At 39.7% G+C, this 22,763-nt stretch overlaps 1 protein-coding gene across 16 annotated transcripts in view; it reads left to right on the top strand.

The window, feature by feature from the left end:
- CADPS (calcium dependent secretion activator) overlaps window positions 1–22,763 on the top strand; it is a 472,594-nt gene that overhangs the window by 217,910 nt on the left and 231,921 nt on the right. For all 16 annotated transcript variants that reach the window (XM_064367295.1, XM_064367298.1, XM_064367286.1 and 13 more), the window contains exons 5-6: window positions 5,016–5,249; window positions 9,780–9,901. In XM_064367295.1, the coding sequence (XP_064223365.1) occupies window positions 5,016–5,249; window positions 9,780–9,901 (356 nt within the window). The remainder of the gene's footprint in view (window positions 1–5,015; window positions 5,250–9,779; window positions 9,902–22,763) is intronic.

Below are 22,763 nucleotides of genomic sequence, written 5' to 3'. Positions count from 1 at the left end.
ATCCCCCTAGCAACTACCAAGCCAGCAACTGGCATTAAAATCAGAGATATCTCTTACCTACTTCCTTTACCAACACCAAATGCCATGTAGTTCACTGAGGTTTTGATACCAGGATGAGGAGGCAAAACACAGGTCCATGTTATGAGCTTCAAGCTCTTGGGATGTAACCTTTGCTCCTTGACAGCCTTTAATGGGACCTAAGGACTACCCTCAGACTATGAGTTAACCTACATCACTCTTCACTTCACTCTTCCCTTCACTCTCCAGAGAGGCTGTATTCCGAAAAAAAATAAGGAAATATTGTGTGACTATGTACAGTTGTATAGACCTTTTGGATTCATGATTGCCTATAATATTTTCCATGGGAAGGAGAAAAGAGCAGTGGCCCTATCGTAGCCAACTCAACCTGGTGGCAAACTCTTGTTTATCCATCATCACCTCTGGGAAGCCACCCTTGATTCTCTCAGGAAGGACTTATGTCACATTATACTTCTATTACAGTACCTACCTTGATGTTCCTTTATAGATCTTTCTCCCCAGTTGCTGTAAGCTAACAGAACACAGTTTACATCCTCTCATCATGATCCCCCAAGTGCCTAACACTGTATCATACACAGTGCTTGTGGCAGCAAATGTTTTCTAAGTGATAGGGACCCAGCTAAGTCCTTGCATCTTGATGATGTTTTGCATGAAAGATATCCAAGTTCTGAGGTTCATACTTGTCCCTGATCAAGTCCAAGAATGACAAAATGTCAAGACCACTATGCAGAAGTTTTAGAGAAATACGAATTTCGAGATTCTTTTGTGATGAATTATTAGTAGCTCTTGTCAAGATTATCAGTCATGATCTCTTTTCAGAAGCATCCATCCTGCTCTTCACATTCACCCACAGTGTTTAGAAAGCACCACACAGTGGGCTGAGCCCAGTCTTAAAAGCAGGATGTGATAATACTAAAAAGTTCCAGAAGGAACTGGTACTGTGAGGTTGCGGAGTGGATTTAAGACCCCTATATGCAGAATCTCAGTGTTCTTCTCCAACTTAGTTTATCATCTCTCCACCTCCTCCTCACAGCTGAATTTTCACTACAATGATATTTAATATGGGCATTTTTGACATGCCATTGATCTGTTCACTCAATTCATATGTATTGAATACTTACGTGCCAAACATTATGTTAGATACAGAGAATTCAACAGGAGTATTAAGATAGATGTTGTCCTGAATCATTTCCCAGCAGGAAAGACAGACATTGGACAAACTTCACAATTGATTCATTAGTTATAACAAGTGTCTTAGTCTCTTCAGGCTGCTATAACAGAATACCATAGTTGACATAAACAAGAGGAACTTGTTTCTCACAGTTCTGGAGGCTAGGAAGTTCAAATCAAGGCACCGGCAGATTCAGTGTCTGATCAGGGCCCACTTCCTGGTTCATAGGCAGCTGTCTTTTTACTAGGTCCTCACATGGTGGCAGAAGCAAATGAGCAGCTCTCTGAGGCCTCTTTTATAAAGGCACTAATTCCATCATGGGGGCCCTCATGATCTAATGACCTCCCCAAGGCCCATCTTCAAATATCATCACTTTGAAGATTGGATTTCAACATACAAATTATGCAAGGACACAAACATTCAATTCATTTCAAGAAGTGTTACCAAGAAGGTGAGTTAGCAAGTGCAATAGGAGGACCCAACCCAGCGAGGTGAAGTCTTGAAGCTGAAATATGGAAGATGACAAGAAGGCTGTTGGTTATGCAGGGAGGTAGGGGGAGAGGAGAACAAGACTTACGGCAGCCTTCATGTAGGAAGGAGACTGGCACTGGCACAGCATAGAGACATCTCCAAGCTCTATGGAGAAGAACCACTCTGCGTATTTGAAGCTGTGAGGTGGCAAGGAAGAAAAACCCTTTTAACTAACTAGTGGGTGGGGAATTACTGAAAGAAAAATAAATTCTTAAGGAACCAAAGTATGGGAGAAATAACTAGGCCTGTGGAAATTAGAAAATGATAAAAGTCAGAGCTCTTTTCTGTAATGCTAGACAGCAGCTTACTTTTCTTTTCTCTCCCTTTTCCTCCCTCCTTCAGTCCCTACCTCTCTTACTTCTTCTTTCTCTTTGTCTCTACCTCTTTCTCTCTCTTCTTCGTCAAGTGGCTTATTCTGCTTTGACCTGATCCAGTATGGCAGCCAACCCTGAGTCTGTAAGATCTTACTGTTTCAGCTCTACGAGCCAATTGTACTTTCATTGTCTCTCAGTTCAACTGCTTGAGAGAGTAAATCTGATTGATGACTGGCCCCTTAATAGAATTAGTTGGTTCTTGACTCAGATGCCCATGTATGAGACTGCTTATTTTTTTGCCACACAGAATTGGCATACCAATTCATGTTCCATGTGAGCTAGGTGGAGTTCTGTTCCCAGCCGCAAGGACAGAGGACATAAGCCATGCCTGTGCAAATCTCCACAGCATATTACTGGCCATAGAAATTGGCCAGTAATTTCCCTGTTTAATAAATGGTGTTGGGAAAACTGGCTAGCCATGTGCAGAAAGCTGAAACTGGACCCCTTCCTTACACCTTATACAAAAATTAACTCCAGATGGGTTAAAGATCTAAACATAAGACCTAACACTACAAAAACTCTAGGAGAAAACCTAGGCGATACCATTCAGAACATAGGCAGAGGCAAGGACTTCATGACTAAAACACCAAAAGCAATGGCAACAAAAGCCAAAATAGCCAAATGGGACCTAATTAAACTTAAGAGCTTTGGCACAGCAAAAGAAACGATCATTAAAGTGAACTGGCAACCAACAGAATGGGCAAAAATTTTTGCAATCTACCCATCTGACAAAGGGCTAATATCCAGAATCTACCAAGAACTTAAACAAATTTATAAGAAAAAAAAATCAAAAAGTGGGCAAAGGTTATGAACAGATGCTTATCAAAAGACATTTATGCAGCCAACAAACATATGAAAAAATGCTCATCATCACTGGTCATTAGAGAAATGCAAATCAAAACCACATTGAGATACCATCTCGTGCCAGTTAGAATGGCGATCATTAAAAAATCTGGAGACAACAGATGCTGGAGAGGATATGGAGAAATAGGAACACCTTTACACTCTTGGTGGGAGTGTAAATTAGTTCAACCATTGTGGAATACAGTCTGGCAATTCATCAAGGATCGAGAAATAGAAATACCATTTGACCCAGCAATCCCATTATTGGGTATATACCCCAAAGGATTATAAATCGTTGTATTATAAACACACATGCACACGTATGTTCATTGTGGCACTGTTTACAATGGCAAAGACTTGGAACCAACCCAAATGCCCATCAAAGGATAGACTGGATAAAGAAAATGTGGCACATATACACCATGGAATACTATGCAGCCATAAAAAAGGATGTATTAATGTCCATCCAAAGGATGTATTAATGTCCTACTATGCAGCCATAAAAAAGGATGTATTAATGTATTAATACATTGTATTAATGTATTAATGGACATGGATGAATCTGGAAACCATCATTCTCAGCGAACTGACACAAGAACAGAAAACCAAACACCGAATTTTCTCACTCATAAGTGGGTGTTGAACAATGAGAACACACTGACACAGGGAGGGGAATATCGCACACCAGGGCCTGTTGTGGGTGGGGGACTAGAGGAGGGATAGCAGGGATTGGGGGGATTGGGGAGGGATAACATTAGGAGAAATACCTAATATAGGTGATGGGGGATGGATACAGCAAACCACCATGGCATGTATATACCTATGTAACAATCCTACATGATCTACACATGTACCCCAGAACTTAAAGTATAATAAAAAAAGAAATTGGCCAGTAATATAGTCAATTGGATATGTATATAAGTTAGACTTTGGGATGAAAGACTGTCTCTATCTTCCTTGCATATTGCAAGAGGAAATATTCTTCCTTTAGATAGCATGATGTGATGTTGTGCAGTCCACATCTTTAGCAACTTACCTATAACAACAGGGGAGCCAAACTGAGCATGAAGCCACTCCAGAGGAACCAAAGCCAAGATTTTAACAAAAATTTCAGTTGTGATGATATCATCTGAGCCCTGATTCCAGCCTGGCCTGAAGCTGGATCTACCCCAGAATATTTTCTTTTGTTGTTTTAAGCCAGTTTAAGCTGGATTTTTCTGTCGCTTGCAAAAAAAAAAAAAAAATGTCAATCTGACTTGGCTTGCTTCTCACTCCATCAGTTATGGAGTGGGGCTTGGGAAGAAAAGTTTATGTTTCAAGTTGTAAATGATTGTTTGAGAAGGCAATCGATCCAAAGCATATTCTAGGTACTTGGGTAACTTAGAGGTATGAAGAAAGAAATAGCATGGTTAGCACATGTTGCAATTACAACTAAATTTATAAACAAGAAAAGAAAAAATAGAAGTCATTTATGATACCAAATTGCTCTGTCTTCTAAAAAATTTTAATCACATTTTTCATCACTTCATTAATTTGTTTCAATTTTTTTTGAAAACAGTAACTATTATTCTTAGAAATAGACTATGTTTGAAACATCTCAAATGAGCTCCTTTTGAATTATTCATGTGAGAAAATCTCTGTAGATATCCAGAAATAGGGTCTCTTTCTGTTTCCCTCACTTAAAAACAGCTGACCGCATTTTACTAAAAAGAAAAACTGAACTGAAACCAGATTTGAAAAATTTCACCCCATTTTTCTTTCTACAAAGCAAATTTGCTGAAGAAAACTGGGGGGAAAATAGAACTATGATAAAGCATTTCAGTGTTTCTTACTGGATGTTTATATACAGTCTTCTTACCTGTTAGAATGTATAAATAGCGGGCAGGCAGCTGTCTACCCAACTAGGCTGAACATTTTTCTAGCACAAGGCCATGAAATCTGAGTGAATTTCACTAGTAGTAGATGTGATCCTAACTCTGGGCCTTGAGACAAAGACCTTCTATTTAAATCAGTTCTCTATTTACTCCTCAGCTCATAGTTTTCTTTTTCTTCCCAAGGAACGCAAATTTCCCAAGTTTGTATCCAAAGAAATGGAAAACATGTACATTGAGGAACTGAAGTCATCTGTCAACCTGCTCATGGCCAACTTGGAGAGCATGCCAGTATCCAAAGGCGGGGAGTTCAAGCTCCAGAAACTCAAACGCAGCCACAATGCTTCCATCATCGACATGGGCGAAGAGAGTGAGAACCAGCTCTCCAAGTCAGACGTTGTGCTGTCTTTCTCGTTGGAGGTAAAAAGCCGTGAGCCCTTGAAAGTTTCTTGGCACAGCAAATAGGACGTGGGTGATTAGATGCATCACAATCAGCTTGTTTTTCTTTTTGCACCCCAGGAGCAGTTATTAAAATAACAGCATGCTAAGCATAGGTCAGCTAATCAGCAAGTGATTCCCCATCTCCAGGAGCCCACATTTTTCTTAAGGAAATGCAATCTGAAAAGCCACCTACTAAATTTAATCTTGTATTACTTTCTGTCTTAAAACAGTGCTCAAGGATTTTATAAAGACCTTATATAATTTAGAAAGTTAAAAATTTTGGCAGTCTGTGTTACACTTATGAGAGGCAAGCCAGCATCATTTTGTAATGAGTTGTAAATTCTCTTTCCCATTATTCTTCCTGTTGGCTACATAGTTGAGAGTCCCGTGTGGTGGGGTCTTTTTTAGTTTATCTCAGCTCCCAAAGTAAGTACTCATTCAGGCTAGTTTTGTGGCAAAATGCTCAACATATCAATAAGTTTCTCTGTAATTTCTCTTCACACATTTTCTTTTTATATGCATACAATCTAAGGGTGTAGTTCTGATCTAACTATGTCAGAATTACCTGGGAACGTAGTTCAGTATGCAGATTCCTGGGCACCACCCAGACCTACTGAGCCAGAGTCTCAGTAGAGAACATATTTTATATGGGAATATAAAATAATGCAACCACTTTGGAAAATAGGTTAGCATGTTCTCAAAAATTACACATAAAACTACCATAGATCTAGCAACTCCACTGTCAGATACCCAATAGAAATGAAGACATATGTCTGTACAAAGTCTTGACTGCAAATATTTATGGCAGCATTATTTATAATAGCCCAAATGGAAACAACCTAAATGTCAATCAGCTGGTGAATGGATAGACAAAATGTGGTGTACCCATACAATGTAATATGATTCAGCAATTAAAAGGAACATCCCACTGATACATGCCAGACATGGATGAACCTCAAAAATATGCCTAGTGAAAAAAGTCAGGGTTGGCATGGTGGCTCACATCTGTAATCTCAGCACTTTGGGAGCTGAGGTGGGAGAATTGCTTGATCTCAGGAGTTTAAGACCAACCTGCGTAACATAATGAGACACTGTCTCTACAAGAAAATAATTTTTTAATTAGCTGAGTATGATGCTATACACCTGTAGTCCCAGCTCCTTGGGAGGCTGAGCTGGGAGGATCATTTGGGCTGGGGAGGTCAAGGCTGCAGTGAGCTGTGATCATGACACTGCACTCGAGCCTGGGTGACAGAGTGAGACCCTGTCTCAAAAAAAAGAAAAAAAAAAAACGCCAAACACAAGAGACCACATATTGTATGATTCCCTTGATATAAAAGGTCTTAAAGGGAAATCTACAGAAATAGGAAGTGGATTAGTGTTGTCTGGGGTTGGGGGTGGAAATGGACATAAGGAATCTTATTAGGGAAAACTAATTTATGATGATTGTCACACAATTTGGGTGCAGCCCTGAACTGTGTACTTTAACAAGGCCCTACATGCTTCTTACTCCAAAATTTGAGAACCACTTGTAACTTACTAAAGTTCAAAACCCCACAAGGGTTATGGATTAACCCTAGATTTGGGGAGACCAAGAGAAGATATCAAACTTCTGCACAATTAGAATGTGTAAAGACGAAATCAATTTTCTAGAACATCATTAAAACCTGCTGTGAATTAACTGCAGGTAATTCGTTTTTCTGTGCTAAGTTTGGATAGAGATACATTAGTGTTTTCAACATGTATTGTGTAGTTGGAAGAGGCAGTATTCAATTAACTATAGAGCACTTAGTGTGTGAAAAAATTATCAGTGTAATTTCACACAAATTTTTTAAAAAAAAAACAATACTGCCACCTGAAGTACTGAATGTATTTTCTTAGGTGTCTGAATTTGATTATTGCCAATTAAAGGTGTCAATTTATTCCCTACTGCCTCTGGTCTTCCTACAGAAAGGTAGGGGGAAGTGGTTTGTTGATATTCATCAATGTTTTAAATCTGTAATGTTTCTTTCCTCATTTTTTTTTTTTTTTTTCTTGACATAAGGTCTCACTCTGTTGCCCAGGCTGGAGTGCAGTGGTGCAGGTGCAGTCTTGACTTACTGCAGGCTCAGCTTCCTGGGCTCAAGTGATCTTCCCACTTCAGCTTCCCAAGTGGCTGAGACTACAGGTGCACACCACCAAATGCAGCTAATCTTTGTATTTTTCATACAGATGGGGTTTTGCCATGTTGTTCGGGCTGGTTCTGAACTTCTGGACTCATGCTATCCACCCACCTCAGCCTCCCAAAGTGCTGGGATTATAGGCATGCACTACCATGCACTGCTAAATCTGTAATTTTCTAATTCTTTGTCAGCACTTAATATTGCACAGCTGATTATCTGAAATATAGATGTGAACACGTCCATACTCCCATGTGTATGTGATTCAAATAGTTTGACTTATAAATGCAAGTACAGAATGAAATGTCCTAGGATTGCCAAATACTTTTTAATTAGAACACTGAGTTGCACATCATAGAAAACTGCCAGAAAAAACCATTGCACATCTGTTTGTGAATGTGTTTTGGTAAGCACAGTGAGGGGAAGAAAGAAGGAGGAGAGGATTGTCATCTGAGAGCAGACTAGGATTTGAATTTGCAGGTTGGTGCAAGACATATTTTACGTAACTATACGTTTGCATGGTTGGTGGGGACACCAGGTAGTAGTTAACTTTGTAATAAGGGAAAGAAGGTCCACAGTGCCCAGCAGCAGGGCCTTGGGCAAAGGGAGTGCACTGATGGAAAGCAACAGGTGTTTGCAGAATGCCACTGTGATCCAGGTGCTTTTCGTTATAACACAGTGAACCCGCACAACAGTCTTTTCAGGTGTTTGCAGGTATGGTAACTAAGCCTCAGAGAGGATGAGAAATCTGCACATGATTGCACAGCTTGTGAAGATGCATAATCAAGATGTGAAGTCAGATCTTTTAAATTCCAAAGTCTGTACTCTTTCGTTGTGCCTTCCATTTCTTTCTATTCATACAATTCTTCTCAGTGTAAAAATGTTCAGTTATGTACATCATCGCATTTGATCTTCACATGGCAGCCACAGAATACATATTATTACCCCCACTTTACAGATCATGAAACTGAGGCCTTAGAGATTTGAAAGAAAAATGAAGTGACTTCAACATCAAATCATTTGCCTGACATCACACGAATAGTACCATGGTTCTCAAAGTATGGCTTCTGGGTCAGCAGCATCAGCATCACCAGGAAAATTGTTAGAAATGGAAAGTCCTTGGCTCCAACCCAGGCCTACTGATTAGAAACTCTGGGGATCATAAACCCTAGCAATCTCTGGTTTAACAAGCCTTATAAGTGATTCTGATTCACATGAAGTTTGAGAACCAGTAGCAAAACTGTGACTTGTGAAATCCTGGTTCAATGCTAACCCTATTGTGCTTTCTTGAATCTGGTCCACTAAGGAAGTATACATTTTTTGCACACATTCTTCTCCTTGTGTAATGCCATTACATGCTTTTGAGTACAACTGAATGATTTTTTTCATATATAGTACTAATTATATATCTCTGATGTGGGTCATTTTTTCAGAGTTTTAAATCAATCTCTCTGCTTTCCGCATTCTTCTCCCTCCCCCATCTCTCATGACAAGGCATACTCCTAAACATCAGAATAACAGGTGATTACATGGAGTTGGGGTAGTGGTAGGAAGTGCCAGAAAATGAAAATGATACATCTTGGTCCATCATGACACCAGCTTTTTTCCTCAGTCGCAGCTGCAGACATGTTTTTGTTTTGACTCAATAATGTCGGTCTGTACAGAGTTTGTGTACTTTATTTCTCCCTATTTGAATTATTGTCAACATTTCAAAATCAGCTTTCTGACTGTGATTCTGATTTAGTTTTCCATTTTCTGAAAGGCAAAATTGGAGTATCTGGTAACTCTAAACTGAGAAAAGACAAGGCAACAAGGTTGTAACTGGCAGCTGCTCCCTTTGGAAGGAACATGTGCCCTCCAGTTTGCCATAGTCCCCGCTACTCCCTATTGTATCTCTGAGTCTAATGCTGAATGGTACTTGACCTCTATGTTCATACTTACACTATTACTTACCTTACTATGAAGAGAAAAGTGAATTTATGAGCCTGTGTCTCTATTAAGTTCTGAACCAAAAGCCAGACTATTTTTAAAGGAAATAAGAGCCTATTTCTTGGTAGAAATGAAAAACTGATCTAATTTGCTTAACACAGAAGGAGAAGCCCATTTTATATGCCTGTCTGGCCCCTGTGAGCATTTGAATCAGTGAGCCTTGTCTTTCTGGCAGGCAATCAGCTACACTATAAGGAATTGCATCTTCATGCTAGACTGGTCCCAGCATGACTGGTACAAACCTAATAGAAGCCATCAGATACCTGTTGGTTTTTTCTGTAGCTTCACATCTATGTATTTTCCTCTGGGTGATGCTGCCAGGGTCCTTGCCAATAACCTCCATTATGTGAAATTCTCTTTTCAGGTGGTAATCATGGAAGTCCAAGGCCTCAAATCCTTGGCTCCGAATCGCATCGTATATTGCACAATGGAGGTGGAAGGAGGAGAGAAACTACAGACTGACCAGGCTGAGGCTTCTAAACCAACGTGAGTTATGTTTCTCCAGGGTCCCTCTTATAGAGGGTTGCTGCCGTTAGTTCCATTCTGGCCAACTCCAAGGTAAAGATCTGGTTTCCCCAGAAGATCCAAGAAGATATAAACCTTGTTTATTTTTCAAAAAAGATGACTTGTCTACATTTTATTTGGCAGCCATAGCAAAGATTCTAGTTCCTTCAAAGCAGAGAACTGAAAAAAAGGAACAGTCTCCTTTCTGGTGGTTTTAAGTATTCACCCTGAAGAGATTAGTCACAACTTTCATTCATCAATATAATGTGCAGGAGAGTTTGATATGTTCACTTTATGGTATTTTCTAAGTAATATTTGGCTTTCAGTATAAGACTTTAAAAAATTTTTATTTCCATAGATTTTAGGGGAAGGGTGCTATTTGGTTACATGAGTAAGTTCTTTAGTGGTGGTTTATGAGATTTTGGGGCACCATCACCTGAGTAGTATACGCTGAACCCGATTTGTAGTCTGCTATCCCTCACTCCCTTCCCACTCTTTCCCCCTGAGTCCCCAAAGCCCATTGTATCATTCTTATGCCTTTGCATCTTTATAGCTGAGCTTCCACTTACGAGTGAGAACATACGATATTTGGGGTTTTGTCTTATTTTTTTCCTGTATGTCATAGTTATGAATGTATTAGCAGGGCAGTATGTTACATAATACATTAATTCATTGGTTCAATACAATTTTGTTAAATGCTTACTATGTGTGTGTACAAGGTATTATTACACAGTGGAAAGGAAAGTAGTCACTGTTGTAGCCCTATACAGCTCATAGTTTCATGGGGCCATCAGAAAAGTAATGGCACAAATATATAATTATAAATAGTTATAAATGCTCACAAAGAATGCTTTGAGAGGAGATAGTGGGAGGGACCTGAACCAGTCTGTGAGGACAGGTGCAGAATAGGCCTACCTTAGGACATATGAGATATTTGAGCTAATATTATTAAAGTTGAGCAATGGGCGTAGGGATGGGTGGAGAGCATTCTAGGCAGAGTGAACAGCTGTGCAAAGGTCCTGTGGTCAGCAAAGGTCCTGGGTAAGGAAGGCCAGTGGGGCTGGAGTTTGGAGAACAAGGGGTGCCATAAGCTGTCAGAGAGGCAAGCAGGGCCATACCATGGGGAACTTATTAGGCCTTGAAGAGGAAAGCATAGATTAGAGATGTGTTTTGAAAAGGTGACTCTGGCTGCAGTGGGTGAGGAGTGGGCAGGCAGGGTTATGCAGGAGGGCAGTTAGGGTCTTGTTTTAATCGTCCACAGGAGCAATGACGGGTTCATTCATTAGGGTCAATAGACTCTCAGGTCTCAAAAATTATTGAGAGATCATTGCTCCCTTCCCTCCCTACCCACTATTTTTCTCTCCCTTACTTTTCTGTCTCAGTTAAGCCCATCTAGACTAATGAGCATCTTTTTGTGTTGGTGTTAATTCATAAGAGAGTCATCAAAAGAGGAGCCCCGAACAGCAGCGCACTGCCTCTCCTCCCCCCAGAGCATTATGAGCTGTTTGGCAGAACATGAATAACTTACCAGGATGTTCAAACAAAATAGTTCAAAGAAAGCACTGAATGTTTCCTGGACTAGAGAAAATCTGAGGGCATTGTATGCCTTCAAGTGGCTCTTTGCATGAATAGGCAAAAGCCTCAGATGCTCAGAAGCTGGGAGAAATTAATGAGTGTGTACAAGAGGAAATGGAAACCACTGCACCTTGTCACATGCCACCCTTCCTCCCTTTTTTCACAACTGCGTTTCAGACTGACAGTGAATGTGGTTTCTTTTTAACTGCCATTGATGAAATCCCAGTTATTCCTCAAATGGTCTGATCATTTTCCATGCTCTTACGTAATACTGCACTATTTATTTGTGGTTTTTAAAAATGTGTGATATATGGGGGGAGAACAATCTATTTGGTGTTTCTGCCAACCTTTTAAGATGCTGGGCCCAATATGGTGTTATATGCCTGAGAAGGAAGAAGAAAGTTCTGATTATTCTAACAGACTGTTGTTTCATATAAGCTCTTATAACTCAAAACACACTTTGTAACATTTTATCAGACTCAACGGTTTCAGTTGCCAGGGTGAATGATGAGTTGGTTTTCCTGTGCTTATAAATGGTTAAAACAGAATTTCAGATTGCAAATAATTGCAGGATGCTTGGGTCCACCTGCTTGAAATATTCATGTTTCACACACATACTTATAGCTGTACATGTGGATTATGATGTCTATATATAGAAACAGCTCACATTGAAACATTTTGCTTTTCCAGCAAGAAGTGTGCATTTTTTATTCCTCGTCAGGCAATAGGTTTGTTGATTTGTTTGTTTTGTAATGCCTTAAAGATGCAGGTTTCATGACCAGGGTCAAGTCAAATTAGTCGATGGTAGCTATCTAAAGAGCCGTATTGAGAAGGGTTCTGAGGCCAAATCCATACTCAGAGGAAAATGGTGCCAAGGTCAACTTGTAACATTTGCTGTGGGAGAGGAAGGAGTACAAGTGCCCTGTATTTGCCATTTCTATAGCATCCCAAAGGGATATTCCCAGAGCTTGAAATGGAACAACACTCGTGTGTCTTCCTGACTTTTCCTTTATTCTTTCCATGTAGACTCTCCTTATATCCTTTACTTATTTTCCTTCTAAATCCACAATTCTGTACTCAATACTCTTTTTAACCATTTTTCTTTGTCACAGTTCAGTTCTAATAGTTTTCCTCTGCCTCCAAGTGGTTTTGTTTTGTTTTTGGGTTTGGGTATGGCTTTCGTTTGTTTTGTTTTGTTTTTTGAGACAGGGTCTTATTCTGTCACCTAGGCTGGAGTACAGTGGTGCGATCACAGCTCACTGCAGCCCTGATCAACCTGGTTTCAGGTGATCCTCCCACTCAGGCTCCTGAGTAGCTGGGACTACAGGCCTACGCCACTCTCTCCCCTCCTACTTACACTTTCTCCTATTACTAATCTCCAGCTGTCATCTCTGCTACTTGATTTTAATTATTCCAGAAATTATCCGTTCAGGGATCATCTTTAATTTGTCCTAATAACTTCACTTCATCCAATGACAAGCTTAGCCCTTTTCCTGCCCTATTCATCTTCTGAATCTTATCTTTGACTATTCTTGTGGCCAGCTGGTGCCCATACTTTATTTATATATTAAAGCAAAATTCCATTCAAGCATGTTTTGTTTATTACTGAAATTCCATGGTTGCTGCTACCAAGTATTAGACCCCGTAACTGGAACCATAACATCGTGCCAGAGCATGTGTCTGCAAGGAATTTGGCTGTTGTCTTTTTTTATTTTTTCAAGTATAGCCAAAAATTCAGGAGTACATTCATAACCCAATTTGTCTAAGAGTGTGTTCTTTGGAATCCTCATGTATTGAATGTGACATTTCACATCCTTTACCTCCTTTTATCAGTGCCATCACTTCACTTATAGCCAGGACCCTGCTCAACATGGTCATTTTGGATCAGTTGCATAAGAACGCTGTGTTCATGAGTTAAATATAGTGATATTTTGTAGTTGGAAAAAACGGTGTGTGTGGTGAAGGCGGGCAGCCTTTTTTGCTCTCAGCTAAATTGTGGCCCATACTCATCCTTCAGTTGATGAGTCTGTTTGCTACCTGTGGGTATTTTCAAGCAGACTATATCCTCTCAATTCTGTTGTCCTCCTCTCCTGAGTTTTTAACATAGAAAGCCAGGAGAGTATATGATCAAGTTTCCCTAAAATGTATTTATTTTAAAAATATTGTCTCCATTTGCAATAGATTGTTTTTGCTTCTGATGGGAAACCAATGGGGATACTGAGGCGTGCTTGAAATCCTGCTGTTAGGTCAGCAGCCTCAGGAAGGCATGAAGATGGAGAAGGGAAATGCTTTGGGGATTCCAAAGCATTTGGAATATATTTTCCCACTTTCTTTGAAATAGAGCAGAAGGTTGTTCTTGCTCTAAAGTGATGCTTTTCAAAGGGTGGCAATCTTACCTTTACTAAGAACAGAGATTGTGTTAAGTGTTACCAGAACATGACATTGAGTGACATCAAATTATGTGAAAAGGAAGACACTCCTGTTCCATTTATTTTTCAGTTCTTCTGACCAGGTCAAGGAGAACATTTTAATTTGGTGATAGTAGGTCATTAAGACCTCCAGAGATCTCAGGCTCAGAGCCTTCTGCAGACAACATCATCCAGTTAAGGTTTTATAACCTTGTTTAGATCCCATTACACTTACTTTTCATTCATGGCTGGTGGTGCTACTTTGTCTTTTGTAGCAATGATGTAAGTTTTCCTTTTTAAAGAAATATATTAACATTTAAAAAGTGAATCAATTTAAATAAAATATATTAAGTAAATAATAGCACAGGTGGTACCTGGATATGATAAAAAGCAATCATGAAAGTATCTTGAAAGTGTTGGTACATGGAAATGGCAGAGATTGGGAAGATGGTAGATAAATTATGTTTATTTGGATAAAAAAAAAAATTGATGTAAAGGACCCTGTCTTGTTCCCTGAGTAGAAGATATATTCCAAAATTATCTTTATTGGTAGTTTTGTACAATGTAAGTTACCCTCTATAATAACCATGCCCCAAAGATTAAATACTGGAACATTCAAATAATTTTACTGAAAAGAAAGGAAGTTTGAATTAGCAACCCAGTATTGTGCTAATGTATCTGAAATTATATTCTATTGAATTGAAACCAAAGATGCCACTTGGCATTTGATTATGTATCAAGTTCCTTACTCCCTGACAGGCCATGGGTTTCCTGACATATGGATTTCATTATTGCCAGGAATTAGAAAACACAGCCAAACTTGGACACTTGGCATTTTCCAAGGGAATGAGAAAATAAAATGCCCTAACTGGGAAATCATGCCACAGCCCTAGTGTTCTTCAGTGAAAGCTCATCTGATGCAACCATATTAAAACAAAAGACAAAAACAAAGCAAAATGCAGCAACTTTCTGTAACATTTTTCTTCTATGAAATATATTACTCATCCTAATGGTACAGTGCAGAGTGGGCCAGGCTTATTATGCCCAAATTATTCATAGAAATGGAGTTCTATTAAATTGTTCCCACATTAAGTCAGTTACAAAGTCAGAAAAGGAGGTTGTTCCCTCCAGTTACTTGCCTCATGTATTATCTTCTTAATGGTCCTTCCTTTTTCAATTTAACCAAAATGTTTTCTGTGTACTGGGTCATGGAATGGTTTAAATGGAAGCAGAATATCTTTCCTGAATGGCTTCTTTGATATTTAGATGTGATAGGATGATATGAAAGAGTAGAAACTTGAATTCCTTCAGCAAGTATACACAGGATGCTTTCCTTGGGTCCAACCAGTACTGGTGCTACAGCTATGAATAACATATCTCAAACCTTGGCCTGTGGATCAAACACTCAGGTAAGGAACATAGGCAATAAACAAGTGAACAAATGAATATATAAGGGTAACAATAGATTATAATTTGTGTTCTGAAAGAAATGAGCAGGCTGCTATGATAGAAAGTAGTGGGGGCATAGGGAAGAGGAAACAGCAAGTACAGAGGCTTTGAGGTAGGAAGGGGCTTGATGTGTTCCTGGACCAGAAAGGGGAATAATGGGAGTAGAAGTTAGTCATTGAGGGAGAGTGTTTACAGGGAGAGTGCAGAGAGCCAGGCAGGGCCAGACAACCTAGGGATCTTAGGGGCCATGAAAAGGGTTTAAATTTTATTCCAAGATCCTGGAGAAGCCATTGGAGGAGTTTAATCCAGGGAAAATATGATTGTATTTCCATCTTGAAACCTAAAATATCTTTAAGCACTGAAATAAACTTGGAACCATATATTGGTCAACTAGTCTTTATTGAGCATATGCTGTTTGCCAGGCTTTAGTGTTAGAGTGAAGGATGACACAAACGTGACCTTTGAAGTTGTACGCCCATGGAGGAGAGTTGATTGGAAAAATCTGAGTCCCTGGGCATGGTCTGTATTCCAGGAGCCACAGTAGGTTTTGAGGACTTTAAAGGCCACTGAATGGGAAAGGGAATGAGGATTCCTGAGAATCAGCTCCTTTCCTGTCTTGACACTCCATGTTCAAGTACACAGTCCAGGAGATATTTATGTAGAGACATTATGTAGTGAGAACTTGGAGCTTGGATACCATTTATCTTGTTTTTCCTTCCTGGAAAAAGGTTTAGTTTCTTTCCAAGTTAATTAAATCATAAATGGTAAAAGTCAACACTGACCCAGAAATTCAATTTTGCTAGACTCCCAGAAGATATGTGGGTTGGGAGGAAGTAAAATTATAATCACAGTTTGGGATTCTCAGACACTGTCCTGCCCCTCAGACCAGAATGCTTGGTCCAGCATTCCCAACATCAAGACCAGTTGGTGTGTATCTGTTAGCTGGAGGGTGAAGGTGGGCAGACTGGCAGGACAACAGACAGTAGGAAAGACAGTGGAAAGGAATCAAGGTGCTGGGGAACAAGTTTTGGAGAGAGAGCTCCTAGTTCTGCTCCCAACTCCATCATAAATTTGCCAACCTGTCTTATATAAGCCACCAAGCTTTCCAACTTCACCAAGTCCTGAAAAGTGGAATCCAAGGTCCCTTCTACCACAACAAATCTGTAATTAGTTCATCCAACTAACTGGTCCAGAAAAGAACCATAATGTCAGAATTTAAGACAGAGTTTTCAGGAATAGTTTCAGAATTGGATGATCAAGTAGTGGCTGGAGTTTGTCAGTTAGACATTGATACTCCATCTAAACGTGAAAAATCTGTGAAAGTTTGGATCTCATGAGTAGTCTAATCTTGTGTAGCTATGAAATAAGGCTGTACTCTTCTTAAATAACTCTTAAGAACTAAGTGACCGTAGGTCATTTCCTTTCTGATTCAGCTTCTCTAATACCTTGCCTGAGAAGATTATCTGCTACTTATATCTGAAGTAATCTAAGAACTAGACTGTTTTTCTATCACTGTTCAGTAGAAATCCAATTTTATACATTTCTCTCCAAGGGTTAAAAAACCACTGTATTTGTTATTGAGTGATCAGGGAGAACACAGGAAAGCATGGCATAGAGTTGTTTGCCTGTAATGATAGAATAAGGTCTAGAAAGTCTAAATCCTCACTAATAAGAAAATAACAGATACTTGATTTAGATTCATCAGTGTTCATAAGCAGTATGGTGTCATGGACAAGAATACAAAATTGGGAGCCAGAGCACTGGGTTCATATTTCTGCTGTGTGGCTGAGGGCAGGCTCCTTAGCTCTTTGTGCCTCCATTTCTTCACTCTTATGAAAATTAATTACCATATATAGAAAATGCTTAAAACACTGCTTGGGCAGATAGTAATCCTGTTGGTTATTATAATCATGACTTTATTCTTGTTTGGATGGAGGAAGGGGATAGGAAGGGAAACAAGCTGCCCTGAGTGTAAGATAGTAATTATTAACATTGATTCAATATCTTCTATGGACCAGGTGCCATGCTAGGTGTTTCATCATTTTATTTAATGCCCTGCCGTGACCTATGAGATAGGTACTATTGCTATTCCCATTTTGCTAATGGAATCTTGAAATCCAGAGAGGTGAAATGACTTAGTCAAGTTTGCAGATATAATAGCTAAGCCAAAAGCCAGACCCAAGGCTTGTACTCTTCACCCATACTGCTAACCTACCTTTCTAAAAGAAATTAGATCTCTAAAATAGGGTAATTTAATTAGCATTGAATAGTCAACAAAACTATCTAAAAGTGTGCATTTCCTTTCCATAAATTCCATTTTTCTGTGGATTAAAACCCTGCCCATATTTAAAGGGTGATCAGTGTACATACTCAGCAGGTATTATTCGACCCACATACATCAGCACTGTGAGGTGTAACTCATGTGAGTCTAAAAAGAGAATCTCTGCCCTTGAGGCATTTACACAATCCCAGGAGAGACACTAGTGATAATGATCATCATCCTCAAGGGAATCATTGTCAATAACAACTGCCCCTACCATTTGTTGAAATCTAGGTACCAGGCAGTGAACTAGCTGGAACCATATGGCTAAGAGTCAGACAAACCCGGGTTTAAATCACGGTTTCACCACTCACCAGCTGGGTAACTTTGGGCAAGTAGCTTCTCTTCATTAAGCCTCAGTTTCCCTAAATTTGAAAGAGAGACAAGAACAGAACTGCCCCGTGAGATTATTGTTGAAAAACAATATGATCTATGTTAAGGGCTGAGTTCCGTGAACAGAATATTGTAACTTCTCAGGAAATGGTATTAATAGCCAAAATGAACTGTAATCTCACTGAATCTTTCATGATACTGTTAAGAAATAGAAGGAAAAAGAGACATTCAGAGAAGTTAGGAAGGCTTCCCCCAAATCCTACAACTCCACACCCCCATGCTCCAAACACCTGGAAATCAAACAGCCAAGGCTGCCAAAGGAGAAGCGAGTACCGTTGCCAAAATGCTTTCCAGAGCCAGAGGACATATTCTGAGGGCTGACTGCCTTTGATGTGATGATAAAAGAACTAGTTCTCAAAGGCAAGAGGAATCCAAAAGGCAGCATCCTCCTTGAGTCCTCACCCAGAGTCACAGCCCTGTACAGCCTGGGTCTCCACAAGCCTGTTCTTCCAGCTTCTTTCTAGATTAGAGCCATTGTTCAAGAGGCTAGAGTCCAGCTAAGATATTACTTTCTTGTGTTTGTCACTTACTAGTTTATCTTCCCCTGTGCTGTGATATGGAACTCGCCTCAGTCTAAGGGTACAGATGAGTGTCGGCCCTCTGGGAGGACAGAGCATTTTGGCATGATGCCAATTATCAGGGAGTTTAGAAATTTCTAGGCTCTGGTGTTTAAATTCTGAAGTCCTTCAGAGTCACCTGAGTTCTTGGGTAAGGATTCAAAACCTCTCAGGCCAGCCCATAGCTTCTAGTTTAGATGGTTTGGGATGAGGCAGCTATTTCAGGCATCCTTTAACAGCTGCAGTCTGGGTGGAAGCATTTCAGTGAATATATGAAAAATAAAGGTTCAGCACAGGCATAAAAGCAAAAGCTTTGGGGTGATAGAACCCCTAGTTTGAATCTCACCTGTGCCACTGACATTGTTATGGTGAGTGAGCTACTAAATCCTTCTGAACCTCAGTTTGTTCACTTACAAAATAATACTGATGACACCTACACCATAAGCTGCTTAATAATGTTTCAGATTTAACATATGCAAAGCACTTGGCACAAATGTAAGAGATATTCTTATTTTAAACATTATTGCTGTCAGTGGACCCAGGGTGAAAGAGGAAACAGCACAGACCATCAGAGTCAGTTGGTATGAACTAAAGAAACTAAAGACACTTTATCTTTCAGTTAGATGCCTTTTTTAGTTTCCTTTGGAATGTGTTCATTTATGTGTAGATCCCTTACTTGTATTTGGAAAAATCTGTCTATCAAGCTAGTATTCTTATAATGCCTTACCTGTAAAGATGATCTTGGGTGATTCAGAGCTAAACCTTAGCAGCAAGTGGTAAAGGGTATGGAAAACCTAAGAAGGGGCCCAATGTAATGGGCTTGAAAACCTCTTTAGAGTACTGATGACCATAAAGATAATTATAGTGCAGATCTCTCTACCTAAATGAGGCTAAAAGAAGAGAAGATGGCTGCAAAGTATCTAGGGGTGAAAATAAAAAACAGAGACAGTCAGAAAAGTAAAACAAACCCATTGTATGAGTTCTTGACACCAAACCACTATCACTTATTAAGTAATAAATAAAATACATATACTCACACACACATACAAATATACACACCAAGGAATTGCTAGATGCAACACAAGTAAATCTCTGTAAATTTGACTTTTAGCAAGTAGGACGCTATACAATCCAGTAATGACAGGGTTTTGTTTGGGATGTTGTTCTTCTGTAAATTTACTAGAGAGAGGGAAGGAATAAAGCATGTCTCCCATGCTTTATGCATGCAGTAGTACAACAGAGTTGCAGGATCAATAGTTGAGGACTCTTAAGAGGCAGAAGGCTCTGGGTGTGATGTCCCAGTTCTGCCCGGCCATGTGATGTCACCCTGTTTTTCTCCCTGCTGCGTCAAATCACTCAACCTATTTCTACCCCAAGAGCAGAATTAGGTGATTTTCTGTTGAGCCAAATGTAGCAGGACTTGGGACCTAGAAAATGTTTCTCTCTTTTTCACCTTCCTCCTTTAAAGAGACCTCAAATAAAATGAATCTCAAAGCCAGCCTGGTCTCTAGAAATGGCAGCCTCTAGAAGAACTCAGTCTGCTCTTTTCGTCATTTGTAATCAGAACCAAGCATCCCATGCAGATCTCACAAATACTTATAAAGCAGGGGGGAAATCAGATCACAGAGAGAAGTGCATACGATGCTACTGGTCAGACTCCTGGGTTCATCCAGTCAGCCCTTCCTTCATCTCACTTATCTGGGTGGTTGCTATGTGCTATAAACACTGTGCTTTTGAGGTGCTAGGGCTACAACAGTGAATAAAAGCAGAAATGTAGCTGTTATGGCACCCACAATCTAACGGGACTAACAATAGACAAGGTACATGCAAGTCACTGGGCAGAGATACCTTCAAGTTTGGCTTTGGCCTTATTATTCAGTTAAAATTTCTTATATACCTCTGGCTTCAAAACTTGCCTTTAGGAGACCCAATAGTCAAGTGTTATTTCAAAGTCATTTCTGAAATTTCTGGACTTGTACATGCTCAGTGATCATGGAAACACATATATGTGAGCCAATCAATGTGATAATGTCTGCAATACAAGCAAGGCATATCATTCTGACTTATTGTTAATATCTGAATATTCTTAAAAATAGATGAGCAGTCCAAATGCATGTTAGAGTAAAAAACCTTCATATATCCTTTATATGTTGAATTCTATTAGTTAGTGGAACTACAAAAATATATACAAGTATGTATTATCAACACGTTAACATGTAAAAATTGTTCATTATAAAACTATATGAATAAATAAATGAAAAAGGAGATAAATAGTAAAAGAGTACAACTTAATATCGTTAGGAAGAACATTATATCACTTTTGAGCCAAGAAATCTTCAAAAAATTTAAATAATCATGCAAAGCAGAAAAGTAAAGATTAGGCTAATATCATAATGCTAATCTCGCTAGACCTGTTTGAGGCAGTAGCATTCATCATATTAAATGAAATAAGATAAACTTATCGTAATTCTTTTCTATCTGGAAGGAGAGAAAGCTTAACCCACTATCAGTGTCACTGTCAGCAATCGACCATGCTGAAAGAGCTGGCCCCATAATATTTCACTTCCCACCAACCTCAAGTCAAAGTAAATGTCCGTTTGGCATCTGTCATAAATGTGTTGTATAGAGGCAGCAGGGAGAAGTAACAGAAGTTTAAATTTTGGCTAATTAAGTTTTTAATAATATCTAAAGTGTTAATTTCAATTTATTCTCATACCCTCAGAAGTTTATTCAGTGATATCCATATTCAAATTTGGCCAAATATTCATTTTTAACCCTCAGCCCATTTAGCATTCAGCCAAAATGTGGGTTCAGGGCTCCTCCACCACTGCTGTGAGGCAAAGATGAAGGGTGGTGATTCAGTGGAGATTTACCAAGTTGGGGAGAAGCTGTTTTAATTATAGGGGTCAGAAAATATCCCCAAGAGGTGGCATTGCACTTAAACCTAAGCAAAAGGGAGCCAGTCATGCGAAGAGCATGGTGGGCAGAGAGAATCGTCGAGTCCTGAGACCCTATGGCAAGAAGGCACCTGTGAAGGGCAAGAAAAAGACCTGAGGGTAGAGCACAGGGAAAGAGAAGGGAGAAGACAGCAAGGCTGGCAGGGCCAGATCCCACAGGGCCTGGAGGTCAAGGCAGGAGGTTCGGGTTTTATGTCCCACAGTAACCTGGTTGGATTTACGTATTTAACAGATCAATGTGACTGCTGTGTAGAGAACGACTGCATGAGGCATGAGCAGCATTGGGAGTGGGGACACCAGTTGGGAGGTTGTGGCTCTCATCATGTAAGAGAGGATGGTGGTCGATGATGGCAGACGAAAGCAGGTTCAAGATACATTGGGACGTGGAACCCAAACTCTCTCCTTTTCATTCCCATTGTCTGCTCTTTTCCAAGGGTGGTACTATGCCCTCTGGAGGTTGCATTCTAGCAGTGAACAACACTTGGCTCTTCTCTCAGGAGTTTGTAACTGTTTATTACCACTAAACCCTGCTCTGCACACACTGCTTGCCAATTTGTAACTTGTAGTGCTAGCATCTCAGTGAATGACCTTGAGTGAATTGAAGTCACCTAGCATCTCTCGAAACTGTGTGGGTAGTGGATGTACAGCTGTGAACTGGGGCAGTCAGTTCTGGAGCTGGTCCTTTTATTCCCCACAAGGATTATTCTACAGCTGTACCAAATTTGTTCTTTTTCCACTTTAGCAGAGATGTGTCTTTTACAGAACGTTACATGCTGACAATAGGGTGACATTGACACCAAACCAAAAAAGAGAATTAACTCATTCCCTTCCCCTTCTAGATTTCATTTCCTGCTTGGTTTATAAGTCAGATTGCACTGTGTTTGTCATCATGCTTGCTGCTGGTTAGGGAAGTATTATTAATGGGAAACTATTTCGAGGAATAACCTACAGTGAGTCCAGTCCCACTGAGCAAGTGAGCCATTCTCTGTAGATAATGTCAGTGTTAGGTACTTGAAGTCTTTCATGAGGATAATGTTTAATTACATGTAGATAAATCAGGCTTGACTCCAACTCTGCAATGTAATCTTGGACCCAGGACTCTCCCAACAGATGCAACCACTAAAAAGTCTGAAGGAAAAATGTTTATTTTATGCACACACTTCAAATAATATTTATTTGGTAGCT

This window comes from Aotus nancymaae, unplaced genomic scaffold (genome assembly GCF_030222135.1).
Source record: "Aotus nancymaae isolate 86718 unplaced genomic scaffold, 86718_ANA_hifiasm-v0.15.2.pri h1tg000067l, whole genome shotgun sequence".
Lineage (NCBI taxonomy): Eukaryota > Metazoa > Chordata > Mammalia > Primates > Aotidae > Aotus > Aotus nancymaae.
The sequence above is the reverse complement of the archived record's forward strand: the minus strand, read 5'-3'. Positions and strand labels throughout refer to the sequence as shown.